At 42.2% G+C, this 20,299-nt stretch overlaps 1 protein-coding gene across 1 annotated transcript in view; it reads left to right on the top strand.

Annotated features, from left to right (window-relative positions):
- Positions 1–20,299, top strand: part of LOC114641854 (dynein axonemal heavy chain 5-like) — a 329,984-nt gene that overhangs the window by 50,095 nt on the left and 259,590 nt on the right. Inside the window, exons 10-13 of the mRNA XM_051928805.1 lie at positions 3,783–3,964; positions 8,175–8,294; positions 12,335–12,536; positions 17,667–17,762. Of these exons, the coding sequence (XP_051784765.1) occupies positions 3,783–3,964; positions 8,175–8,294; positions 12,335–12,536; positions 17,667–17,762 (600 nt within the window). The remainder of the gene's footprint in view (positions 1–3,782; positions 3,965–8,174; positions 8,295–12,334; positions 12,537–17,666; positions 17,763–20,299) is intronic.

Genomic DNA, 20,299 nt, shown 5'->3' with positions numbered 1-20,299 from the left:
AGGACACTAGATGGCGACTTCCCTGTAGCATAGAGGTTCCCCAGATTCCCGCAGGGCACTATGGGATATGGAGTTCAGCTTCACAGCCCTGCTGGGTACTGTGGGTGCTGCCAGGTGGGTGCCGCAGGGAGACACAGGGATTTCTGCTTCACATATAGCCCGGAAGTACTCCCAAGCTATGGGGACGGAAGGACAAAAGTACTTCCGGGATGAAGAAAAATACAACTCTTCATCTGACCTGAGTCAAGGACTATCAATATTATTATTATTATTATCAAAAGGACTGGTGGAGACCCAACAAGCGAGCCGGAGTTGGGATGGAGTGTGACAGAGCTTCCTGGGCAGAGAAGAGGAGAATTATTGTGTTTATTCATTGTGTGTTTGGTAGATGTGGTGCTTTGGACGCACTATCGTGAAGAAAAGGATTAAAAATCTTTTTGGTGCTTTTAAACCTGTGTCCCGAGTATCTGTCTGCTGGGTTTCATGGGGCAACAGCGCCCTCAAGTGTCCACAATATATAAAAATTCTGATTTGGGTAAACACACAATAGAATGAGAAAATGTCAAACTCATTAATACACAAGGTACAAGTTAACTTGTATCTCATTGAGTCTTGTCTAGGTGCATATAATAATAATAACAATAATAATAATTTTATTTATATAAATTTTATGTCAGTATGCAGCCACTATAGACGTAGCCAGCTTGCTGCAGAGCTTTGTTGTCTAATCTTCAGTTATCAATGGTATTGCTGCCATCTAGTGGATAAGCATAGAATTACTTTGACGTCACAACCATCGGAAAATAATGCTATAAATAGACAGTCTATAATTATATTGTTGCAAAAGGAGCATAAAGCTGCTAATGTCTCTAACCTGCTCTGCATGTGTATCACAGGACTTGCTTCCAAAGGTTGTAAGTATGACGTGACTTGTCCGTCTCGTGGGACGTGAAAGTGTCTCTCTATCTCTCTTCAAAAGATCTCTCTTCCATAGATCACGTCTCGTCGCAGGAAAAAAGTTTTGTATCATCGCAAGATTTTTTTTTATAATAGAGAGATATGCATGGACCAATACTGCAGCCTCCTGGTAATAAATGGTCAAGCAGTCTATGTGTCTTTAGGTTATTTTATTACATTATATAACTGTGTCATGCACAATGCTTTGTTTTACTTTTGTTTGGATGCCCTAGCCTTCAGAGCTCGGCACATTTTTGTGTGCTAAACACACAGTGGCGCCTTATAGCTTGGTGACCATAGCAAATGAGTGGACTTCTGCATGCCATCACATATTAGTTGTTGTATTAGAACATTAGAACACTCTAGATGAGAACAGGCCATTCAGCCCAACAAAGCTCGCCAGTCCTGTCCACTTATTTCTTCCAGAAAAACATTAAGTCAAGGTTTGAAAATCCCTAAAGTCTTACTGTCTACCACACTACTTGGTTGCTTATTCCAAGTGTCTATCGTTCTTTGTGCAAAGAAAAACTTCCTAATGTTTGTGCAAAATTTCCCCTTAACAAATTTCCAACTGTGTCCCTGTGTTCTTGACACACTCATTTTAAAGTCACTGTCTCGATCTACTGCACTAATTCCCTTCAGAATTTTAAACACTTCAATCATGTCACCTCTTAATCTTCTTATTCTTAAACTGTGTAGGTTCAGCTCTTTTAATCTTTCCTCATAATTCAACCCTTCAATACTGCACCCAGGACTCCAGATGAGGCCTCACCAGTGTGTTATAAAGACTTGAGCAGAACCTCCTGTGACTTGTACTCCACACATCAAGGCACTATATAACCTGACATTCTGTTAGCCTTCTTAATGGCTTCTGAACACTGTCGTGAAGTCGATAGCTTAGAGTCCACTATGACTCCTAACTCCTTCTCATAAGGTGTACTCTCGATATTCAGACCTCATATTTTAACTTGCTACCTGTAATACTTTACATATAGTGACATTAAATAGTTAACAGGTTAAACTCCTTACTCCTTAATCTCCTGTTGCCCTGAATCAGCCTAGTCACTCTTCTCTGGACTTTCTCTAGTGCTGCTATGTCCTTTATTGAGCCTGGAGACCAAAACTGCACACAATAGTCCAGATGAGGCCTCACCAGTGTGTTATAAAGCTTGAGCAGAACTTCCTTGGACTTGTACTCCACACATCAAGGCGCTATATAACCTGACATTCTGTTAGCCTTCTTAATGGCTTCTGAACACTGTCTGTCAGTTGATGGTGTTGAGTTCACTACAACTCCTAAATCCTTCTCACACGGTGTACCATTGATTTTCAGACTGCCCATTGTGTATTCAAACCTCATTTTTTAACTTCATACGTTTAATACTTTACATTTATTGACATTAAATGGTTAACAGGTTCAACTCCTTCAATCTTTCCTCATAACTTATCTCCTGTAGCCCTTTAATCAGCCTAGTCGCACTTCTCTGGACTTTCTCTAGTGCTGCTATGTCCTTTTTTGAAACCTGGAGACCAAAACTGCACACAGGACTCCAGATGAAGCTTCACCAGTGTGTTATAAAGGTTGAGCAGAACCTCCTGTGACTTGTACTCCACACATCAAGGCGCTATATAACCTGACATTCTCTTAGGCTTCTGAAAACTGTCAAGAAGTCGATAGCTTAGAGCTCACTTCTTCTTCTTTCGGCTGCTCCCGTTAGGAGTTGCCACAGCGGATCATCTTCTTCCATATATGTCTGTCCTCTGCATCTTTCTCTGTGACACCCATCACCTGCATGTCCTCTCTCACCACATCCATAAACCTTCTTTTAGGCCTTCCTCTTTTTCTCTTCCCTGGCAGCTCTCTCCACATCTTAGAGCCCACTATGACTCCTAAATCCATAGTTCACAAACAACACTCCTCTTTTATTTTTGGGAACAATCTACTAGATCCTCATCAATTTGGATTTTTCAAGGACCACTCTATCGAGACTGCACTACTTTCAGTCACAAATGCTCTTCGATCTGCCTGTGCTGCTTCACTCTCTACTGGTTTTTATCCTTCTTGACCTTTCATCAGCTTTTTTGATACTGTTAACCACTTCTTGCTTAACTCTTCCCTTAAGAAACTCGACATCCATAGGTCTGCTTTGGACTGGACTGGTTCAAGTCCCACCTTTCTGATCTCTCTATAAATGGTTGGTTTCATCCCTCCTGCAATTGTGACCAATTGGACCCTATACGACAAAACAGACATATATTAAAAATGAACAAAAGAGACATTAAACAGGAATTTGAATCCCAGCCAGGGGTAGAACCCTGTTTGAAGCATGACAGAAATGCAATCCAAGACCCATGGTGGACACACATTCATTTTTTTTTTCCTAAACCTAATATTTCCTTTGAAGTATGGCCATCTTCTTGTACCTGCAAGGCTGTGGGCATCTTCTTACCCGCACCTGCAGGAATCCACACCTGTGTGCAATTGTCTGGGTTTTCTGTTGCAAAATTCTGAAACCTGGAACATATCTGGTCCAAAGATTTTGGAAAAGGGTTTGGGAATCTGTATTACTAATAAAGTTGCTAACTTCTATTCTGTTTTTATACTTTATGCTGCCTCTGTTACTTATTATCTATCTGCTACTTATTATTTATGTTTATCTTTATACGTTGGTTTTGTCATTTGGTGTGGACAGCAAAGAAAGAATTTCATTGTACAGGGAAACGTGTTGCCTTACCGTGCACATGACAATAAACTTGAACTTGAACTTGAAATTGAAGCTTGAGAGTGTTTTATTGATATTAGTATTTTTTTTTTTTTTTTTCAGACCTCCATGCTGGAGCACATTCCTAGTCTAATCAACAGCATTCGGATGATCTACAGCATATCCCAGTACTACAACACATCAGAACGTATGACCTCTCTCTTTGTGAAAATCACCAACCAGATGATTAGCACTTGCAAGGCCTACCTCTACCAGGGAGTCTCCAAATTATGGGAACATGACACGTGAGTGCTCTATCTAATAGACATGCAATCGCAGAACATAGGTTCAGTAATGTTGATTCTAAGGTATCTTACATTATCTGGATAGAGTAGAGTTACAAGGGGGCTTTGGGTTCTGTTCCTGCAACTCAGATTTGTATGTCAGTGAGAACTTCCACCAAAATGTCCATTAATGGAAATAAATCATCAAAAATGCATTAATTGGAAAAGACATAGTGAATGCACAAAAACCCACCATTAACTGATGATCGATCCCCCAGTAGATAGATAGATAGATAGATAGATAGATAGATAGATAGATAGATAGATAGATAGATACTTTATTAATCCCAAGGGGAAATTCACATACTCCAGCAGCAGCATACTGATACAAAAAAACAATATTAAATTAAAGAGTGATAAAAATGCAGGTAAAAACAGACAATATCTTTGTATAATGTTAACGTTTACACCCCCCGGGTGGAATTGAAGAGTCGCATAGTGTGGTGGAGGAACGATCTCCTCAGACAGGAGCCTGCTGAGTGCCCATCGCTGTGCCATGGATGTCAAACTGTCCAGCTCCATGCCTACATTAGATCCTGCCTTCCTCACCAGTTTGTCCAGGCGTGAGGCACCCTTCTTCTTAATGCTGCCTCCCCAGCACACCATTGCTTAGAAGAGGGCACTCGCCACAACCGTCTGATAGAACATCTGCAGCATCTTATTGCAGATGTTGAAGGACGCCAGTCTTCTAAGGAAGTATAGTCGGCTCTGTCCTCTCTTGCGCAGAGCATCAGTATTGGCAGTCCAGTCTAATTTATCATCCAGCTGCACTCCCAGATATTTATAGGTCTGCACCCTCTGCACACAGTCACCTCTGATGATCACGGGGTCCATGAGGGGCCTGGGCCTCTTAAAATCCACCACCAGCTCCTTGGTTTTGCTGGTGTTCAGGTGTAGGTGGTTTGAGTCGCACCATTTTACAAAGTCCTTGATTAGGTTCCTATAGTCCTCCTCCTGCCCACTCCTGATACAGCCCACGATCGCAGTGTCGTCAGCGAACTTTTGCACGTGGCAGGACTCCGAGTTGTATTGGAAGTCCGATGTATGTTGGCTGAACAGGACTGGAGAAAGTACAGTCCCCTGCGGCGCTCCTGTGCTGCTGACCACAATGTCAGACCTGCAGTTCCCGAGATGCACAGACTGAGGTCTGTCTGTAAGATAGTCCACGATCCATGCCACCAGGTATGAATCTACTCCCATCTCTGTCAGCTTGTCCCTAAGGAGCAGAGGTTGGATTGTGCTGAAGGCACTAGAGAAGTCCAGAAACATAATTCTTACAGCACCACTGCCTCTGTCCAAGTGGGAGAGTGATCGGTGTAGCATATAGATGATGGCATCCTCTGCTTTGACCTTCTCCTGGTATGTGAACTGCAGAGGGTCGAGGGCGTGGTGGATCTGTGCCCTCAGGTGGTGAAGCAGCAGCCTCTCCGTGGTCTTCATCACATGTGATGTCAGAGCGACAGGCCGGAAGTTGTTCAGTTGACTAGGACGCAGTGGCGGACTGTGCATTTCACACCTAGGCCTTCAGTAGTGCTCAGTCTGAATCAACCCGCCCCTCATTATGGTTATAAAAAACATCTTAATATGCAGAAATACAGTATAAAGAGCCTTTGCATCACAGATAGATAACTCCTATAGCCACAATAAATGCCTTTATTGAATAGACAAACCAGGGGTGAACAAGTTCCTTTCTACTGCAGCTACAGCCACGACACACATAAAAAACATCAATAATAACTCATAAACTTGCAATATTATTTAGGAAAATCGCAACATTTTACTCATTATTTTGTAAACAAAATCCATCCTCCTCTATTTCCTCAAAAACAGTTCAATTACTCTGTCGTACAGATTATCCGTGAGCTTCAGTTCCATCACAAAGTCCCTTTCTGTCGCCATCGAAGCTAATGCTGAAAGTCAAACCTGCCCTCCCCTGCCTCTGGCATAAGTTTTAATTCGCTTTAGGGCTGAAAATGTCCGCTCGACAGAAGCAGTGGACACGAGAATGCTCACCGCCAAACATACCAATGTGTACAGCTGCCCCATGATGCTCTCATTCAGATTTTTATATTACACCATCCTATCCAATCAACGGGTCTGAATACGGTGACGTTGCCGTACGCCTGCTAGAGGGCCCTAGTGAAACCAACTCAAAATCTGATTGGTTGAAGCAACGGTTTAATCGACATCTATTTTGTGTTAGAGGGCCTGCAGAACGGATTGTGAAGGCCTCCTGGCAGACTTCTTTGACTTTGACCCTGCCTGGCAACAAATGATGGCTGACATGTGATTGGTTAAATGCTTTAATACAGAAATACATGTCTGGAAGCAGCACAGCCATCGGAAAAGCTGTGAAAGGAAGCGGATAGACTATTTGAAATTATTTAATAAGTATTCATGGACAAAATATAATTAACATCAGTTTGTGATTCAGATATTTTTTTAGGCCAGCAGAGAAGGCCCTGACGGCCCGCCACTGCTAGGACGTGATACCTTTGGGACTGGGGTGATGCAAAATGTTTTTCCAAGCCTTGGGACTCTCCCCTGTTCCAGACTCAGATTGAAGATGCGCTGTAGAGGACTCCCCAGCTCCAACACACAGGCCTTCAGCAGTCGTGGTGATACTCCATCTGGACTCGCTGCTTTGCTGGCATGAAGTCTCTTCAGCTCTCTGCTCACCTGCGCTGCTGTAATTGTGGGTGGGGATGTCTCTCCTATGCTGGTATCAGCAGAAGGATGGGTGGAGGGTGCAGTACTCTGAGGTGAGAGTGAGAGTGGGTTAGGGTGGTCAAACCTGTTAAAGAAGTTGTTCATCTGGTTTGCTCTCTTCACGTCTCTCTCGATGGTGGCACCCCGCTTTGAGCTGCAGCCAATGATGATCTTCATCCCATCCCACACTTCCTTCATGCTGTTATTCTGCAACTTCTGCTCCAGCTTTCTCCTGTACTGCTCCCTCGCCGCCCTGAGCTGGACTCTGAGTTCCTTCTGCACGTGCTTGAGCTCATGGTATTAATAACTGGTATTAATAGTTTAAATGTGTCATGACTAGTGTTGATGGACAAAATTTGCCAAAGCGGTTTTCGCTGTGTATTTTCTCTGTTCGTTAGTAACTTTGTTCGACAAATTTCTACTTGAAAATTTCCCAATGCGACTGGCTTAGACAAACTTCATTTATCCCCAATGCTTCATGGTACTTTGCAAGGTCAGTGTGACATCAGAAAGGTGTAACTGCCAATGGTAATACGGTGTTAGCTTCCGTCTAGCCACTCTACTATAAACATCTGATTAATGGTGTGCTACTGAGATGGTCGTCCTTCTGGCAGGTTCTCCTGTCTCAGCAGAGAACTTCTGAAGCTCTGTTAGAATTACCATTGGGTTCTTGCTCACCTCGCTAACCAAGGCTCTTCTTGCTCAGTTTCTCAGTTTGGCCAGACAGTCAACTCTTGGAAGAGTTTAGGAGGTTCCAAACTTCTTCCATTTCAAAATTATTGAGGCCACTCTGCTTCTCTGGACACTCAAAGCTTTTGAAATGGTTTTATCCCTAGGCTCTGATTTATACCTCTCCACAATTTGATCACTAAGAGTTCCTTGCACTTTATGGTTTTGTCATGACATGCAGTGTGAATTGTTGGACCCTCCATACACAGGTACTTGTGTGCCTTTCTAGACAATGTCCAATCAACTCAGTTTAGCACAGGTGGGCTCCAGTTAAGTTCTAGACACATCTTAAGCATGATTTCATTTCATTTTGTAACCTGATTAATGCAGACCAGGGTCACAGGCCGTACTGGAGCAAAACCCAGCTAGCATAGGGCATGGAATCAAACCCTGGACAGGGCATCAGTCCACCACAGAGCTAAACAGGATACACCTCAACACAATATGGAATGCCATATCAAAGGGTCTGAAAACGTCTAGGAAGGGCAAATTTCGGTTTTGATTTTTAATAAATTTGCAAACCTTTCTGAAAACATGTTATCAGTTTGTCGTTATGGTTTATTGAGTGGAGATTGATGGGCAAAATGGCAAATGTATCCATTTAAAATTAAATCTACAACACAATAAACTGTCTAGAGACTGAGGGGGTCTCAATCCTTTCTGAATTCACTGTGTTGTATTTGATTGCTCAGACGACGCATCATAATTACTTAGGTTACAACTTATTTTCCAGACCTGAACTGATTCAGAGGATTCAGGATTGCTCCGAGATGAACAAGGAATACCAGGAGACTTTCCATCGGGTTAAAGAAAAACTACATGAAAGCCAGAATGAGAAGCAGTTTGAGTTCAGGTAACTCTTTGAGGCTTGAAATGAAATGAGTGGGAAAATGGAAAAAAAATCACAAAAATGCCTAATGCTTTATTACACACTAGCTGTGCTACCCCTCTAAGATGGGTTGAAATGTCAGAAATTAACGTAGTCCTCCGGGTCAACTGCAGTCAGGCTCAGACGGTGAGAGAACCACTGTCCCTCTTTCCAGCTCTCATCTCAACCACCTCAGGGCAGTACCCACTGGGGCACTCTGAGCCGGAACTCCATCATTCTGCCACTTGACGCTGGTCCAGCAAGACCCCTGGAGAACTCAATCTCAGCCACTCCTCCAGAATATTTGGTGGTGGCAACCCACCCCACAGTGCTGTTCCTCTGTCTCCCTTTATGGGCCTCCGGCCATTCTGTCTTCCTTCCACCATGCTGGTTCATTCTCTCAAAGCCATCTCTCCAGAACCTTCCATGATCTAACCACCTCAGCCTAATTTCAGCCTATCACAAGTGCAGGTGAGTTGATTCTAAAACATGGAGTGTCAACTAAAGAGAGAAAACTGTCTGCTCCGGTCACATCTGCATATGAATGTGAATGAGCCAATTTCCCATTTAAAGATCTCAGGAATGCATGGCCCTTAGTCTGGGTGCATTGTTTATACCATGGATCCTAGAAATTTGATTCTGTTCATCTGGACAAAGTTTTTAAGTGGGAGAAATATTTCGAGACTTATCCAAGTCTCTTCCTCAGTCTCAATTGACTGCAGGTTTCCCCAACCTTATAAACAGTACCTTTGCTTAATCACAGAGACTAGCACCATTGACAAAGGGCCAGTTGATCAGTGATAAGCAAATTGTCCACTGATTAGTAGACGTGTGAACCATTCATAGAGGGTTGAGGAATGGCTGCAATCACATCACATTTATACCATGGACTTCTCTTTCTCCACAACCAGGCAAAATTAACTTTAATTATTTTGATTCTGACATGTAAATTGTGAAGATTTAGTCAGCAGCCATACCATATGCACTTTAGAAGATTTCAGTCACCTGAAGCTAAGCATGTTTGGCCCAGGCCAGTAACTTGGATTGGAGACAATCTAAGAAAAGCTTCGGTTGCTGCTGAAAGAGGTATTGGTGAGGCCAGCAGGGGGTGCTTATCCTGTGGTCATAATGAGGATCCGAATACCCCAGTGCAGTGACGGGGACGCTATTCCGTAAAAATGGCTCAGGTCTTCAGATGAGATGTAAAATCGAGGTCCTGACTCTCTGTGATCATTAAAGATCCCTGGGCATCCTTGGTAAACAGTAGGGTGTATCCCGATGTCCAGGCTAAACTGCCCACCACGGCCTAGTCATTCTGGCCCCCTAATCATTCTGTGTCTCTAATTGGCTATCTCTTACTCATCACTTTATCACCTAACAGCTAATGTGTTGTAAGCGTACTGGTATAAAAATGGTTGCCGTTGTATCATCCAGGCGGATAATACACATTAGTGGTGGTTGAAGTGGCTCCAGACTCTTGATTAGTGAGAAAAGCTCTATATAGATATAAAGGTTTATTATTATTATTATTACTCATAGTTCAAGGAGGTGTTTTTATAGGAGTAACCAATATAACAGCCTAGATCAGCAGTTCTCAAACTGTGGGGCGCGCCCACCTTCGCTATTCGTAGGAAAATTTTAAACTTGTAGCGGGGTATCGGCAGAAAAAATATAGGAATAAATTTAATTTGGGTTAAAAAAAAATGTTAGGGGGGGTGCGATTAAAACTGTTATGAAAACTCGGGTCGCAAATACTTAAAGGTTGAGAAACGCTGGCCTAGATATACTAGATATATACAGTCATATGAAAAAGTTTGGGAACCATAGGACTTTTTTTCTGTTCTTTGCCAACCTGGTGGTACATTAACTTCTATAGCATTATGTGTACCCCTGAAAAAAAGCAAAAAATGTTTTTATGTGTAACAGAAACATTAACTTAAGCATAGTAAGAAAGGATTGAATTAAGTATCCACAGCTGTACCGATGCAGATTTTGTGAACGTTCTTCATGTGAGATGTTTTGAGACAGTCACCAACACAGAGCCTGATGTTGCAATTGGGGCAGTAGAAGCTTGTATGTTGTACATTTCTAATATTTCTTTGTTGCTTGTAGTGAAAGGGTGCAATGTTAGTGTCTGATCTGCATGAGTGACACAACCTATTGGGTTTTGTAGGCTACCACAGTGCAAATTTTAGTGACTTCCCCATTTCCCCTGATATACAGTCATATGAAAAAGTTTGGGACCCCCTCTTAATTCTTTGGATTTTTATTTCTCATTGGCTGAGCTTTCAAAGTAGCAACTTCCTTTTAATATCTGACATGCCTTATGGACACAGTAGTATTTCAGCAGTGACATTAAGTTTATTGGATTAACAGAAAATATACAATATGCATTATAACAAAATTAGACAGGTACATAAATGTGGGCACCCCAACAGAGATATGACATCAATACTTAGTTGAGCCTCCTTTTGGCCTCTAGACGCTGTCCTCCTATAGCCTCTGATGAGTGTCTGATTCTGGATGGAGGTATTGTTGACCATTCTTCATACAAAATCTCTCCAGTTCAGTTCAATTTGATGGACAGCCTGCTTCAAATCATGCCATAGATTTTCGATGATATTCAAGTCAGGGGACTGTGACGGCCATTCCAGAACATTGTACTTCTCCCTCTGCATGAATGCCTTTGTAGATTTCCAACTGTGTTTTGGGTCATTGTCTTGGAATATCCTACTCCTGCATAACTTCAACTTTGTGACTGATAGTTGAACATTATACCGAGGAATTTGTTGATATTGGGTTGAATTCATCCGACCCTCGATTTTAACAAGGGCCCCAGTCCCTGAACTGGCCACACTGCCCTACAGCATGATGGAACCTCCACCAAATTTGACAGGAGGTAGCAGGTGTTTTTCTTGGAATGTGGTGTTCTTCTTCTGCCATGCAAAGCGCTTTTTTTTCTGACCAAATAACTCAATTTGTGTCTCATCAGTCAAAACCACTTTGCTCCAAAATGAATCTGGCTTGTCTAAATGAGCATTGGCATACAACAAGCGACTCTGTTTGTGGCGTGAGTGCAGAAAGGGCTTCTTTCTCATCACCCTGCCATACAGATGTTCTTTGTGCAAATTGCGCTGAATTGTAGAACGATGTACAGATTCACCATCTGCAGCCAGATGTTCTTGCAGGTCTTTGGAGGTGATCTGTGGGTTGTCTGTCACCATTCTCACAATCCTGCTCATATGCCGCTCCTGTATTTTTCTTGGCCTGCCAGACCTGCTGGGTTTAACAGCAACTGTACCTGTGGCCTTCCATTTCCTGATTCCATTCCATACAGTTGACTGACAGTTTAAACCTCTGAGATGGCTTTTTGTAGCCTTCCCCTAAACCAGGAGACTCAACAATCTTTGTTTTCAGATCTTTGGAGAGTTGCTTTGAGGATCCCATGCTGTCACTCTTCAGAGGAGAGTCAAAGGGAAGGAAGCACAACTTGGAATTGACCATCTTAAATACCTTTATATCTCATGATTGGACACACCGGTCTATGAAGTTCAAGGCTTACCGAGCTCATCACACCAACCAATCAGCATTGAGCAGTGACAGGCATTCAAATCAGCACAATGACAAGGGGACCCACATTTGTGCACAGCCAGTTTTTCACATTTGATTTAATTTCATACAACTAAATACTGCGTCACTAAAAATCTTTGTTCGTAAAACACCGCAGTACTCAGATGTTCCTAGGAAATGAAGGACACACCGCTGTTATCTTTGTTGTTGAAAGGAGAGTCAATTATTATGTAGGCTGAGAGGGGTTCACAAACTTTTTTCATATGACTGTAGTTGGCATCAAATGGTTTGACATTACTTGTTGGATAGCAAATGGGTCAGACTAATTGTAGCTAGAGTGTTTGGGCTCTCCATGCATCAGACAACCCATCTTTATATGAAAAAATTATATTTCATAATCATCTGGTTTGCTACATGTAACTTTTGACTATTCAAAGAAGGTCTTTTTTTTGCAGTGAGAACTACATATTTGGGAAGTTTGACACATTCTGCAAGCGCTTGGAGAAGATCTCAGATATGATCAGCACTATTGAGAACCTATCCAATCTACAAAATGTGAAACTTGAAGGCATCGAAAAGATTTACAGCCGGTACCAGACGATTGTCACAAACACAAAATCCAAGACCTACGATGTGCTTGACCTCCGCATACAAGAGGTAAAAGGTCTACCTTAGTATTCATTAGAAAATTCATTTGCTGAGTGGATCCTGCCTTCCTGAAAATTAATAAACTACCCGTCAAACTGATCGGTCTGCCACCTGCTGTGCCATCAATAATTGACTGGGACGAAGACACATTTTCTTTGACTTCCCTCTGTGGGGAACAGCCCGGACACAGACAGGTAGACACGATGGTTTCACCCAACACACGTTTATTAATCATATTTACAGTGCACTGACCCAGTGCCGCAGCACCAATCACCCCTCAAGTCCTTGGCCACAACACAATGCCTTAATAGTCTCTGGTCTGCCTCCACTCCTCTCTACCAAGCTTCGTCCTTCTTCCTCCCAACTCTTGCCCCTGACTGGACTCCAGGTGCATCCTGAGGCTTCTATGGCCACACCCCTGTGTGGCGGAAGCTCTAGGGGTGTACCCGGAAGTCTACCAGGTGTCCCCAATCATCTTCCCCCCAGCACTTCCGGGTGTGGCGAAAGTACTGAGGTCCAGGGCTCCCAAGGCATCGGGGCGCCCCCTGGTGGTGACAGGGTTGAGCTTCCAAGCTCTGTACCCATGGTCCCCACAGTAACCAGGGAGGATGCCCCTTCGTGTTCCAGAGGAGGCACAAGCCCTCCTCCGGTCCTCCTGGGCGTCCCGGCCAGGCATGAACGCCCGCCGGGCACCACACCCCTCAGCTCCACAGTTTAAAATTAAAAATCAAACAATTCAGATGTGATTAAAATGCACATTTCCGACTTTCGTTTAAGGGGATTTGCAGACATTTTATCACACGCCACTTTTTCTACATGATCCCCCCATTTCAGGGCACCATAATGTTTAGGACACAGCAATGGCTGATGTATTAATGCCATCATGTTTAGGACTTGCATGCCATGACTGCTTGAAGTCTGCGATTCATAGACATCACCACGTGTTGAGGATCATCTCTGATAATGCTCTGGCAAGCCTTTAATGCAGCCATCTTCAACTCCTTCTTGTTTTGAGGGGCTTGTCCTCTTAAGTTTTCTCTTCAGCATATGAAAGGCCTGCTCAGTTGGATTTAAATCAGGTGACTGGCTTGGCCATTCCAGAATTTTCAATTTTTTAGCTTTGACAAACTCCTGTGTTGTCTCAGGAGTATATTTGGCTCATTATCTTATGTAAGATGAAGCACCGTCCAGTGACTTTGGAGTCATTTAATGGAAATTGAGCAGGTCAGATGTTTCTACACACCTCAGAATTCATTGTGCCCCTGCCGTCAGCAGTTCCATCATCAATGAAGAGAAGTGTGCCAGGATCTGTGGCAGCCGTACATGCTCAAGCTGCAAGCTGCAATACCCCCACTACCATGTTTAACAGATGAGGTGGTCTGCTTTGGCTCTTGGGCAGTTCCTTTTGGTCTCCACACTTTGCTCTTTCCATCACTCTGATGAGGTTCATCTTTGTCTCATTTGTCCACAAGACCTTTTTTCCATAATTCTACAGGCTCTTTGAAGTTCTTTTTCACAAGTTGTAATCTGACTATCCTGTTTTTATGGTTTGAATCTTGTAGTGTGTCCTCTGTATTTCTCTTCATGAAGTCTTTGGCAGATAGTCGTCTCTGACATGTCCACATCAGCCCCCTGAAAACTGTTTGTGACCTGCTGGGCAGGCGTTTGGGGCTTTTTCTTGACCATAATGAGGATTGTTCTGTCATTAGCAGTGGAGGTCTTCCTTGGCCTACCAGTTCCTTTGCGATTACTGAGCTCACCAGTGTGTTCTTTCTTCTTCATGATATTCTAGACAGTTGATTTAGGTCATCCTAAGGGATTACCGATGTCTCCAATAGCTTTATTCCTGTTGTTCATACTCGTAATGGCTTCTTTGATTTTCATTGGTACAGCTCTTGTAATCATGTTGAACAACGGCAACTGTAGACTGCAAAGGGTAGCAGCAAGTTGAGGTATCTTATAAAACAATGAAACACACCTGAAGAATCGCAAACACCTGGGATGCCAATTGTCCCAAGTATTATGGTACTCTGAAATGGGGGGACCACATAGAAAAATGTTGTGTGACTGAAATGTCTGCGAATCCTCTTAAATAAATGTATGCAATGTGCACTTTAATCCCACTGACTTATTTGATCTGTAGTTTTAAACTGTGGAAAAGACGGGGACATCAAGGAGAAATGTGTCTTTGTCCCAAGTATTACAATATCTACCATACATACTCATGTTTAAGTTCTCCTGCGGATAAGTCGGGGCTTGATTTTACTGCATAATTTCCAGCTTCTTATAATGTCGGTCGTTTAAGTCGAATGCGGAGAACTCACGCTATTGGTCCAAGAGATTATGATATGCTAACGCCCACCTGAGAGAATAACCATGGAGCACACGACCTTTGTTTTCTATGCATTGTGCCTACGTGACCACACAGTAATTCTAGAACTATTCCAAAGCAACGTTTGCACCGTTTTGTGTATCTCACACACCTTTATCGTAAGAGCATCCCTTATCCACGATGGAGCATTCGATCAGAAGAAAATATGAAGCTGGTTTTAAATTAAAAGTCGTTGAAGTGGCGAAAGAAATTGGTAACTACGCTGCTGCAACAAAATTTGATGTGTCTGAGAAACTGGTACGAGATTGGAGGAGGCAAGAAGATGTAAAAAAAAAAAAATATTTTTGAACGGACGTATAAGTCGGGGTCTGATTTTATGATTGCTTTTCGGGTTTCAAGACCTGACTTATATGCGAGTATATATGGTATATTCACTGTTGATATGAAAAGAACAGTGTGCTTTAATTTGTTTTGGTCTCCTTGACATCATTCTGGCTTGTCTACAGTATATGAAGGACGCTTAGTTCTGACTGAAGAGTATTATACCAGTTCACAAATATAGTAAAGTTTAGTTAAACACACAGTAGCATTAAGACAAAAGCAAAACCTGTTACATTAAAAAAAAATCGGGATTGGTTTCCCCAAGACTTTCTCGTATGCTCAGATATGGGGATTGGTATTTGAGGAGTAAACCGCAAGACAAAGATTATATTTTTATATTATGTACATTAAAGAACCATCAACAACAAATTAAATCAAATTAATAGTATATTGAACAATTATTATAAAAGTAAAGTTGAGTAAAGTACCACTTCCGGTTAGTGGAAATAGCCCAAAAGTTGATAGTAATCTATGTTTTGTACCTAATACAGTGGAACCTCGGGTCACGACCGTAATTCGTTCCGAAACTCTGGTCGCAACCCGATTTGGTCATGACTCGAATTCATTTCCCCCATAGGATTGTACGAGGGGGGACCCAAAAATAACCGGAAATATTTTTAAAAAGTGTTTAATTTTCTGCACAAACTACAATTAGTCTCCTTCAAAGTACTCTCCATTGGCGGAAATACACTTATCTAACCGTTTTTTCCATTGTTCGAAACATTTTTTAAATTCGTCTGAAGTAATGCCCATTAATGCTCTGGTCGTTTCTTGTTTTACCTCTTCGACGTCAGCAAAACGCCTTCCTTTCAAGTCTTTTTTCATCCGAGGGAACAAAAAGAAATCATACAGAGCTAAATCCGGTGAGTAGGGTGGGTGGTTCAGGGTTGTAATACCGTTTCTAACAATAGTTTCTGCAACACTTTTTTCAAGAAAAAAACAAAATGTCACTGCCGCGCATTGCTCATGATAATCGTCCATCGTAAAAAAACGACGCTTGCACAAAACTACTTTTAGAAAAAAATTCACTGAACACAAGCACAACCTTCCAGACTGATGGCACTTGGCAGACTGACTTGTGAGGAGTGTAACTAGATCACCCTAGCGGCCCAACCACATACTACAAGTACCAACCTAACAACAACAAAATTCCGGTTATTTTTGGGTCCCCCCTCGTATGTAAATACAATTAATCCGTTCTGGACCATACGAGCTGAATGTAAATATACATACTCTTGCTCGCGCTCTCTCTCCCTCTTGCTCTCTCTCTCTCTCTCTCTCGCTCTCTCTCTCTCTCTCTCTCTCTCTCTCGCTCTCTCTCTCTCGCTCGTGCTCTCTCTCTCTCTCTCGCTCTCTCTCTCTCTCTCTCTCTCTCTCTCTCTCTCTCTCGCTCACGCTCTCTCTCTCTCGCTCTCTCTCACTCTCTCTCTCTCTCACTCTCTCGCTCGCGCTCTCTCTCTCTTGCTCGCTCGCTGCACAGGAAATGCACAGGGAGTGACTGAACGTGTGCGGAAATCATCAGCGCGTACGAACCAGAATTGAAACTGGCTTGTTCGTCACCCGAGTGTGTGGTCGTGAACAGATGCAAAAGTTTGGGGAACTTTTTGATCATAACCCGATTTGTATGTGTTCAGAGACGTTCGTGACCCGAGGTTCCACTGTACTTTGTAATAAAAAAGCAGACACAAGTATAAAGGTTTGGGGTTGTGAGGCCCCGTATACTGTAAATCAAAATAGTATTTGTCAGTGTTTTCTCCTTAGTACAACAGACAACAAAACAAGGCAGGTCGGACAATTTATAACAGATGACAGGAAGTGATGAAATGATGGGGAAAGCCGTGATGGTTGATGGGTAAGTGATGTCATCATTGATGGACCAGAGGTTAGAAAAGAACTTGGAAGTGGGTGGTACCAAAAGACTTCCGGGACTGTTTATGGCGGCGGTGTTTCGGTCTTTCTGAAGAAACAAAAAAAGAGAGGTTAGTACCCCACCGTTGTCCCCTGGCACGACTTGTCGCCGCGCCTGTCGGGTCCTTAAGCCGCTCCCCATGCGCTCGTGTGTGACAACTTGTATGCAAAATTTGCTTGACCCAAGTGAAAGCATACTCAAGTTATCGTGTTTACATACACACACATAGACAGACACAGACATCATTCCAAAAATGGCATTTTCAGACTCAGAAAGGTCTAAAACATTGAGATTCATCAAAATTTTAAAATGGAATTTTTGAACGATTCCAATACTTTCCCTACACTTTGTATACGAGGAGGTCTAAAACGACAAGATTCATCAAAATCTCGACATAGAATATTCAGACAATTTCAATACTTTCCATCTACTTTGCATATGAGAGAGTAAAAAGTGAAACCAATTAATTTTGTTTTTATTTATTAATGAATTTTTGGGTGTTCTTCATTTTAAACAGTTTGATAATGACTATGCTGACTTCAAATACCAAATTCAAGCCTTGTACCAGTCTTTGCATGCATTTGTGGACTCTTGGTTTGACCAGCCTTTAACTGTGAGTAGCATTATTTATTTGATTTATGTTCATGTATGTATTGTTGTGATTGCATTGGTGTTTAACCTTTTTGTACTTTGTAACTTTTTTTTTTAACTTTAAATATCCAGGAGTTCTAAGATAACATTTTCTCAATTTAATGTCATTTTCTTGTAGTAATTTTTTCCCTATGATGTCCTCTAGCTTTTATTGACATTGTCATTTTGTGGTCCCAGTGCTATGATGTAAATAGGCCTGTGCCCAGAAGTTGCATCTGATGACTTCACCAGTGTGACATTTATAAGCCAATGCCGTGGAGACTTCATTGTCCAAGTTTTGGGATATTGTGTCTACTCTTAGCATTTTTTCTTACTGTCGCTTTTTTATTACTATCCCCTGGTCACTTTCCCTGAAAGAGCTACACTTCAGAATACCATAGCAAAAACCAAGAGTCGCTTCATGAACTGTACTCCTCCTTGGACATACCAGATAAATTACCTTTGAAAGGGCTGTACAAATCCAACAGTGCAATATGGTCGAGGCTGGAGACCTCAGCTTCAAAATCTTAGCATTGGCCAGAAGCTGTCCCCTGGCAAATAATGGGTAACGCCTTCTCCATAGGTTGGTCCAGATCTAACTATGCAACTTTTAATGCAATGCAGGAAAACAATGCAAGACAAAAGAATTGTTCGAAATATCTTGCAATAAACAAATGTAGGGCAGGTGCTGCCATCTATCAGCAACAAAAATAATTTTTTGTGAATTCTCTATGTAATAAACTTAATAAGTTATAGTTAGGGCCATAAATATTTGGACAGAGACAACTTTTTTCTAATTTCAGTTCTGTGAATTACCACAATGAATTGTAAATGAAACAACTCCGATGCAGTTGAAGTGCAGACTTTCAGCTTTAATTCAGTGGGGTGAACAAAACGATTGCATAAAAATGTGAGGCAACTAAAGCATTTTGTGAACACAATCCCTTCATTTCAGGGGCTCAAAAGTAATTGGACAAATGAAATAACTGGAAATCAGATGTTCATTTCTAATACTTGGTTGAAAACCCTTTGCTGGCAATGACAGCCTGAAGTGTTGAACTCCTGGACATCACCAGATGTTGGGTTTCCTCCTTTTTAATGCTCTGCCAGGCCTTTACTGCAGCGGCTTTCAGTTGCTGTTTGTTTGTGGGCCTTTCTGTCTGAAGTTTAGTGAAATGCCTGCTCAGTTGGGTTAAGATCAGGTGACTGACTTGGCCATTCAAGAATTTTCCACTTCTTTGCTTTAATAAACTCACTGGGTTGCTTTGGCTGTATGTTTTGGCTCATTGTCCATCTGTATCATGAATCAATTTGACGTCATTTAGCTGGATTTGAGCAGACAGTATGTCTCTGAACACCTCAGAATTCATTCGGCTGCTTCTGTCCTGTGTCACATCATCAATAAACACTAGTGTCCCAGTGCCACTGGCAGCCATGCACGCCCAAGCCATCACACTGCCTCCCTCCACCGTGTTTTACAGATGATGTGCTATGCTTTGGATAATGAGCTGTTCCACGCCTTCTCCATACTTTTTTCTTGCCATCACTCTGGTAGAGGTTGATCTTGGTTTCATCTGTCCAAAGAATGATTTTCCAGAACTGTGCTGGCTTTTTTAGATGTTCTTTAGCAAAGTCCAATCTCGCCTTTCTATTCTTGAGGCTTATGAGTGGTTTGCACCTTGCAGTGCACCCTCTGGATTTACTTTCATGCAGTCTTCTCTTTATGGTAGACTTGGATATCGATACGCCTACCCCCTGGAGAGTGTTGTTCACTTGCTTGGCTGTTGTGAAGGGGTTTCTCTTCACCATGGAAATGATTCTGCGATCATCCACCACTGTTGTCTTCCGTGGACATCCAGGTCTTTTTGCATTGCTCAGTTCACCAGTGCTTGCTTTCTTTCTCAGGATGTACCAAACTGTAGATTTTTCCACTCGTAATATTGGAGCAATTTCTCCGATGGGTTTCTTCTGTTTTCGCAGCTTAAGGATGGCTTCTTTCACCTGCATGGAGAGCTCCTTTGACCGCATGTTGTCTGTTCATAGCAAAATCTTCCACATGTTGGCACCACACCTCAATTCAACTCCAGGCCTTTTATCTGCTTAATTGATAAGGACATAACGACGGACTTGCCCACACCTGCCCATGAAATAGCCTTTGAGTCAATTGTCCAATTACTTTGGAGCCCCTGAAATGAAGGGATTGTGTTCACAAAATGCTTTAGTTGCCTCCCATTTTTTTGCAATCGTTTTGTTCACCCCACTGAATTAAAGCTGAAAGTCTGCACTTCAACTGCATCGGAGTTGTTTCATTTAAAATTCATTGTGGTGATGTACAGAACCAAAATTAGAAAAAAGTTGTCTCTGTCCAAATATTTATGGACCAAACTGTATAGCATAATGAAAACTGCATAATTGCATAATTAGATCTGTACCACCGTGTATATTATATGAATCAATTTGTGATCATGAATGAGAGTGCTAAAGCGCATACATGTCCTGTGTGATGTTGCATTGCCTTTC

This window comes from Erpetoichthys calabaricus, chromosome 6 (assembly GCF_900747795.2).
Source record: "Erpetoichthys calabaricus chromosome 6, fErpCal1.3, whole genome shotgun sequence".
Lineage (NCBI taxonomy): Eukaryota > Metazoa > Chordata > Cladistia > Polypteriformes > Polypteridae > Erpetoichthys > Erpetoichthys calabaricus.
This window is presented reverse-complemented; position numbering and strand designations above follow the sequence as displayed.